This window comes from Oryza brachyantha, chromosome 4 (assembly GCF_000231095.2).
Source record: "Oryza brachyantha chromosome 4, ObraRS2, whole genome shotgun sequence".
In the NCBI taxonomy this organism is placed as follows: domain Eukaryota; kingdom Viridiplantae; phylum Streptophyta; class Magnoliopsida; order Poales; family Poaceae; genus Oryza; species Oryza brachyantha.
The window spans coordinates 8,364,215-8,372,123 of record NC_023166.2 but is presented as its reverse complement, the minus strand read 5'-3'; the positions used below and the strand labels follow the sequence as shown (position 1 = coordinate 8,372,123).

At 43.6% G+C, this 7,909-nt stretch overlaps 1 protein-coding gene across 4 annotated transcripts; it reads right to left on the bottom strand.

The window, feature by feature from the left end:
• Positions 1-2,010: 2,010 nt before the first annotated feature.
• On the bottom strand, positions 2,011-4,639 carry LOC107304054. Of its 4 annotated transcripts, none has more exons than XR_001550045.2 (3): positions 3,111-3,354; positions 2,657-2,737; positions 2,011-2,559 (listed from the first exon to the last, which is right to left on the bottom strand). XR_001550045.2 is itself a non-coding variant. In XM_040523426.1 (3 exons), the coding sequence occupies exons 1-3, from the start codon at positions 4,320-4,322 to the stop codon at positions 2,225-2,227; spliced, it is 570 nt and encodes a 189-aa protein (XP_040379360.1). In that variant the 5' UTR covers positions 4,323-4,639; the 3' UTR covers positions 2,011-2,224. The 4 variants fall into 4 exon arrangements, 1 of the variants encoding a protein (XP_040379360.1); XR_001550043.2 differs by having other exon boundaries at positions 3,172-3,344; XR_001550046.1 differs by lacking the exon at positions 3,111-3,354 and adding an exon at positions 3,079-3,101.
• Between the last annotated feature and the right edge of the window lie 3,270 nt (positions 4,640-7,909).

Here is a 7,909-nt window from a genome sequence, read left to right as displayed (position 1 = left end):
ACTGAATCCGATTTAACTGCTCTGATGATACAAGATTCCATTTGCTTCCCAGTTTTTTCATTCCTCTGTGTAAATAGCCTAATATGGGTTCATAATCGATAACATCTTCACCATCAGAGTACGATCAATGAAAGAACACCATGCATTGATGCATAGTAAGGGCCCATATTGACTATCATGACTCATGAGATCTTATAAGTTCTTATAAGCGGTAGACTTATGTCCTTTAGTCTTACCTAGAGGACCTACAGCAACAAATGCTGTCAGGAAAAAGTTACCAGTAAATGCTTCAAAGTTCTCAGAAGGTGAAAAGGCATGTCTTTGAAGCAAATTAGGGATTGATCAATTACTAGCCCCACTCAATTTTACTGTGAATTATAAAGTAAAAAGGTACTAAGAGCCAGACTTCGGAGGCTTTTCTTGTCATCAACTGAAAGACAACAGAGATAACCAATATCAGATGGACCAGACACAGAAGTGCAGCAACTTTCTAATATTAACTGAAATTGCAAGAGCTTTTAACAGTGGAGCAGTTGACAGCAGCTCTCCCTTTTCTCTTAGTCTTGTCCAAGTGCTCTCATATGTAACAACAGTAAATCATTTCATAAAAAAAGACAAGAAACAAATAGCCAAAAATCTGAACATAAATGAGTGGCTGCTCTGCTACTAAGTACAGTACTGACAATACTGCATTACTGCCTCAATATTTGTCTCTTTTTTTCGTTATCAGTAGGACCAGAATTATTGGCACCCAACACCTGTCATGAGATCGGACATGGGATAATTTGCCTAGTGGGTGATGGATCCCCACAAACTAGTATGCCATCATCCAAATTGATCATGAAGCATGGCTTGTAAGGATGATTTTATTAATTGAGCATAATTAAACTTCCTTGCTGGAGTGTTTCTCTCTGCTGGATTGTAATAATGGGAATAAATGTAGAGACACATGATTTTAAAAATAAAAAACATTCCATTATATTTTCTGATTAAAATTTTTCGTTTCCTTCTTAGGTTGGCTGGACTGAAGAATAAATGTGCACCGAATCTCAGTGACTATCCTGCATGGATTTGGGTGATAATTGGTGGCACTTTACTTAAAACAGTTTTTATACTAATCAAGGTGGAAATGCTCCAAATGCTCATTCAGGAAAGCTCATAAAATGCACCTTAGCTGTAGTTCATATCAATTTAAACATCCTAAATTTGCAAGCAGTAAATGTATGTGTAAAGAGCTTTACTCCCCTCTTTTCTTTTGTACCGCGAGGTACTAAAATCTCCACTCGTGCTATCCATCTCACGATCAAGTTCATACTAAATTCCTGACTGTTGGTGATGATAGATCGAACGGTCACGATTGCATCGTACCTTGGGATACCAGCTTGATCGTGTAGTATATAGCACGAGTGAGCATATTAGTACCTCATGGTACTGGTACCTCATTGTACAAAAGGAAATATGGAAGTAAAACTCATGTGTAAAACAGTCAAAACAAGAGGGCCGTTAGGTGACTTGGTTTGTGAATGATACAAGGAAAGAGGGACCCAGGAAAGGCTCCTTGCTTAGACAAAAAGGATCAATGGGACATAGCAACAGTGTCTATGTTGATGGTCCAGCAAACATAGTCAGATCACCAACACATAATAATCATCAATGACAAAAACAAGTAACCATGCATGCTTTCACTATGCTACTATGCTACGGCGTAATTTTTATTAAAAATATAATGTTTAGCAGTTCAGAAAGCGTGCGCGTGAAAAATGAGAGGGTTAAGTTAATTTATGTCCAGGGACGAAAGCGGCCTATATCTATATTGCTTGTTTTTACAGCACAATAAGAAGCCACTTCAAAAAAAAAAATTCCAGCCGAAGCATTTCAGGGGATAAAAGTATATGTACCCTTCGCTCTCGTAAAAACGATTTTCACAGAAAATCATCTGGACATGGCAACAGTGTATATGTTGATGGACCAGCAAATATAGTCAGATCACCAACACATCATAATCATCAATGACAAAACAAGTAACCATGTATGCTTTCACCCTACAATTATATCTATATTGCTTGTTTTTACAGCACAATAAGAAGCCACTTCAAAATACTTTTTTTTTGTTTCCAGCTGAAGCATTTCAGGGGATAAAAAAAGTATATGTTCCCCTCGCTCTCGTAAAAACGATTTTCACAGAAAATCACAAAAAAAGAAAACGAAAATCAACTTCACAGTGCTAGTTGAGCTTAGCATCCTGCTCTTTCCTCTTCTTCCTGCAGCCCCTGAATTTGATCTTCCAAACAGAGCTTGGGAAGCAGCAGCCTATCTTGGATGCCTTGCTCGCTTTCGCGCCTCTCTTCGAAGACTTCAGGTACTCTTCAGCATGGACGGCGCCATTTTCTGTCTCGCCACCAGCATCGTCATCGTCGTATTGCTGCTTCTCCTGGAGGAGTTCAAGGAGCCTCTGCTTCTTTTCAGCCAAAGATGGCTCTGATCTATCGACAGATATTCTCCCTGCGAATGGTGACTGTCTATGACGATCTGGGGTGTTGCCTCTTGATGGAGTGAAATCTGCAGAATTTTTCAGATAAACAGAAGGCAGTAGTGTTAATATTTGGTAACTAATCCTATTGATACAGCAGCATATGTTTTATTTGCTTTTTTTTACCTCCTCTCACACTGTGGAAATCATCTTCACTGTCGGAATCTAACCATGGTCTTGACTCGAAGAACGATTCATCTTTGCTTCCTGCCACAATCAACCAATTCAACAAATGAATCGACATTTTCACCCTGACAAGACATCACTGGAACTTGTTTTCTGCCGTAGCTAAATGCATTTATCAAAGAAACAGAATTGCAACTGAAACTGGCACAAAATATTGGCTGCATTCCCCTAGATATGAATCACATTCGTACTCCTAATAACTTCATAATCCTCAAAAACAACTGTAACTTCAGTTTATTGCAAAAGAATGAAAAGAAGAAGAAGAAACACGTAGTCGGAGTAAAATGAAGAAACACTAAACAACAGTGCCAATCAAATTTTAAGCTAATCGATGAAAAATAAATAAATAAATCATGTTGTACAAGTGAAAGGAATCAGCTGTTTCCAATCCTACAAAATTCCACGAACAGCAACATGTTTTTCAACATGCACGGACTAAGGACGAAGAAATTCACCCTCAATTACTCCCGTTAGTATCAACTATGCATATTTTCCAAACGACACAATCCTGCAATAAACATCTTATTTATGTCCTAAATTCCGGGATGCCATCTTTGAAAACCCACTCCCACCACATTAAGGCTAAACATTAAGATCCATAAGAAATTAAGCACGTCCAAAGAGGTTAGAAAATCACTGTCCTGACACTAACATTAACGCTACTACTAATCTACCATACCATGACAGCAAGCAGATGAAGCTTACAACCTCATCTCAAAGAGGACAAATCAAGAGTAGCAAAGCAGTAAGGTGAACAATCCCAGTGAAGGACTGTTCTGCAATCAGGTCGGCCCCAACTCGTCAGATCGGAGGCGAAAGCTGTCAATCTTTTATCCACCACATGGTGGCAGAGTAGCAGTGGCAGGCCATACGAAGGTGTGTGTAAATGGAAAATAATTTTCGAATGAAATTTTTATATACGTGTTCAAAAGTCAAAGCTGGAAAATAGACTTTATAAAAAAACTCAAAATTAACAGATTAAAAATTTTAAATTTTAGGTTATAAACCTAACCCAAAGCCAAAAAGATTGGGTGGAACCGAGCCAGAAGAAGAGATTTAGCAACGAGACTGCACTGCTATCTGATCGATCGCATCGCACCCAAACCAATTCTTCGTGGAAGGATTGGGTTGCTGTGATTGTCAAAACGGAGTAAATCAATTGCAAGAGGGGGGATAAACTAATCATTCATTGCCTTGACGACGACTCAACTAACCCCACTACTAGTGGTGGTGATGGAATTGCTTTGGCCATGTCGGTGCTCCAAGATATTACTATTAATCTGCGACGCAAAGAACAGGAAAGGAACAACAATTCCGTGGCGAAATTCGTGATCACCATGAATTTTCATGACAGCAATAATCCGCGTGATTTGTCGCCGCCATGAGAAGTCAAGAACAAGATCGTAGAGGGGAAGGAGGAGAGGAAGATGGGTGGGGGCGCACGTAACGCACCGTTCGTCGCGCTGTCTTGATCTGGGCTCGCGTCGGCGACGACGACGGGCTTCCCGCCGCCGCCGCCAGCAGCAGCCGCCGCGGGAGGAGAGGGCGGGCGCCGGGCGCCTCCGCCGCTCGGAGGCGCCGCCTTCTTGCGGAGACGGAACCTCATGGCCGCCGCACCACCACACCCGCGGATCGGGGAGAAAATCTCAGAAGGCGAGAGAGAGTCTCCCGCCCTGGCCAAGAACCGCAATGGCGGGGCAGGCCAGCGACCACACACACTCACGCACCCGACCCGCCACCGCTCACCGGCGCCGCGCGCGTGACGAAGACGAAGCAGAGCAGAGCAGAGACTGGAGAGAACTCAGCAGGCGGCGGCCGCGCGCGCGCGTTGCGGCGGAACGGAACGGAACGAAACGAAAGCCAAGGGAAGAAGAAGGAAGATGCATGCAGAGGAGGAGTGGAAGCGGGACGTGACGCCCACCGGTCCTATTTGGGAACCACGTCCTCTCGTGTAGCCCACGGTTTCATTTATCGTGGAAGAGAACGAATATGGTTATAAAAAAAAATGTGTGAATCTAAAACTTAAAAATTCAAAAAATTCATCATGGTTTTCGACGTCAAACCATTATTATGCAGTTTTCATCGTGATAATCCTGCGGTTTGCGACACTTATCACGATAATTTTGAATTCATCCGCATTAGGTCGTATTGGGACTTATAAACAGTGAAATTTTTAATTTTTCTCACCTTTTGATATTTTTTAATTAATTCATATCTTCTTTTTGAAAATTTTCTTCACCACTAAATTTAGGATAAACATAACTATCACCATGATTTTTTTATATTTTTCTATTAATTTTTTTCAAAGTTTTTGAATTGAGGCGAATTTAGGATAAACAACGATTCCATATCGCCAAAAAACCGTTGCTGTACCTTGACGATACGTGCAATTATCACGGTTTTGTGAACCCTGGTTTAGTCACGCCTCGAGTTAGAGCCACAGACATGTACCCCTCCATAGTCCATTCCATATTATAACACTTTATGAGTTTGTCTAGATTGTACATGTATATATTTTGTATATGTGTTTAGATTTATTACTATAGGTAAGACCGAAAAGTCTTATATTGTGTAACGGAGAAAATACTCCCTTCGTTAAACGGTGTAAGCATTAGAGCGTCAGATCAATTTTAATGCTAAAATCAATTTGTCCCGTATAAGCATATAATTTAGTTAACCATGTATAATAGCTGAACTATAAGATTGGCTATAATTTTTAGGGTTGATCGTTGGTTTTTTATTGAAAAAGTCAAATGACATATTTATAAAAAAAATAATTTGTAAATAAAACTGTTATTTATGTATTCTAGCGATCTACGAGCTAAGACTTGAGGACAAACTTCGGCGAAAAGACCCCTAAACCAACTCCAAATTTAAGGTTGAAATTTAAATTTTGGCTTACGAGCATAAGCAAAAGGTGAAGAGATGGAGTTGTTCACCCTCTATTTCTTTCTCTCAAGTATGCATTTAAACATTAGGTAGTAAGATTTGGATGGGTATTGAAGTGAATTCACTCTAGGAAGTATGTACCTATCAGAATGGGCCTGCTGAGTCGACAAATTTAATTAGGAGCTATTGTGCTAAAATAAGTACATATAGAAAATTATTTAGCATACAAATGAACACATTCTGCCATAATAATAGTCTAATAAGTCAAATAAGGATGGATCTTGCATTTGGGTAGGCTAGACCAGATGCCAAGCCAAGTGCGTTTAAGAGAGGAGGGGTTATCGATTTTGCACGCAATCCCCTTACCACCCTTTCTGTGAGTGTTTTTTCACTTACAGGGGTCATTTGCAAAATTACCCCTTCTCTTTATAGCATTCATGAGCGGAAACATTTTATAGGCAGACTCTTTGCTCCGGTTAAATCGCTCGGCAGTTGAGCGTTAAGGGGCAACCTATAAATGTGACTAGCATAATTGGTTGCCCGTCTAACGGCTGTTTGACACGTAGCCTAGTTAGTGATGTTTTATCCCACTACACGGATGTTATGGGTTTAGTTTTGTAGTTGTCTCTAATTTTTTTATACACAGACTTTATATGTATAAACTATATATATATATATATATATATATATATATATAAAAGCTCTCTGTATGAATATTTATATAGATAGAAATATTATATATACACAAACATTACAGATATAAACTTAATATATAGAAATATTTATACATATAAATGTATAGGTGTAAACTATAAAAAAAATACTTATTCAGTTATTCTGAAAGCGTTTGCGTGCGGTCTCTCCGCGTGCACGCCAATCAGCCATTTCGGAGCCTAATTCCTAATAGGCGACCGTGCACGCGCGTGCTAGGCCGTGCGAACGCATCCGGCCCACGTATGACATGGCTTAGGGTGGAAATCGGCTAAGATCTGTGGGTTTTTTATAATCCTATTTAATTTTAAAAGGAATAAGTTTGCTTTGGCTCCCTCAAGTTGTCACGAAGTATCAAAATCGTCCCTGTACCGCAATACCAGAAATGTTGGCCCTCGAAATTATGAAAACCGTTCAAATTAGTTCCCTTGGTAGTATTGGAGGGTGGTTTTGGTGAGGTGGTATCTCACTCAGCAAAAAAAAAAGCCTTACAAAGTTTGTGGGACCTACTGGTCAGTGAAACATGATTATAAAAATAAAAAAAACTCTCCATCTCTCTCTTCTCTCCTTTTCCAGCAGCAGGAGGAGCTCGGCCGGCTCGGTGACTGCCGATCGGCCCCCCCACCCGCGCCATCGTTCGCAATCCGCCCGTCCCTAGCCCGCTGGCCGCCGCTAGGCACGCCGCCCACCCCCTGCCCGCGTCGTCGCCCGCGCCGCCTACCCCTGCCCACGCCGCCGCACGCCATCTGCGTCCACGCCACCGCACGCCATCTGCGTCCACGCCACCGCCGTGCGCGTCCCAGCTCGGCGACCGCCGCCGCTGGTCCCTAGCCCGTCAGTCTTCGTCGCCCGACCCCGCACGTGCCGCCGTTCACCATCTGCGCGAAGATCGTCGGCCACCCCAGCTCACCATCCGCGGCGAGAGACAAGGGACCGTCGGTCGTCCCTAGCCCGTCGGCCGTCGCCGCCCGACCCCGCCCGTGCTGCCGTCCACCATCCGCGCGAAGATAGCCGGCCACCCCAACTCACCATCCTCCGACCATCTATATATAAACTCCAGCGATCATCGCCGCTGTCTCCACTCCTCCTCCTCGTCCGCCGCCGCCGCCGCCACCGTCTCAGCCGCCCGCCGCGCGCGCGGGGCTATGCCTCCCTCTCTCTCTCTTCCTCCCCGGCAACGCCGGCATGTACGTACAGGTATATACGCGATCCTTTCCCTCTCCCTCTTCCTCCTCTGCCGGTCACCACCGGAGGCAGGCGCGCGGCGACACCGACGACGCCGGATCCTCGTCGCGCGGGGTCGATCCACGTACGGCCCCTCCCCGGCCGGAGAGGGCACCCAGCCTCCCGCCGGCGCGCGCGCGTGGCCGTGTGGTTGCTGTGCGTACGTCGTCTCATCTAGCTTATCTAGCTAAGCTAGCTGCCACGCGCCCGTACGTGTCGTCCCCGCCGCCGTCCATCATCTGTCTCCGGCCGTCCACAACGAATCTCACTCCACTCTACTCCACGAACCCCTAACACTAACTTCACCGGAGCTACGTACGATTGGCTGGACGAGTTGAGGTTTTCGATGGAACAAATGGAGGGACCTTT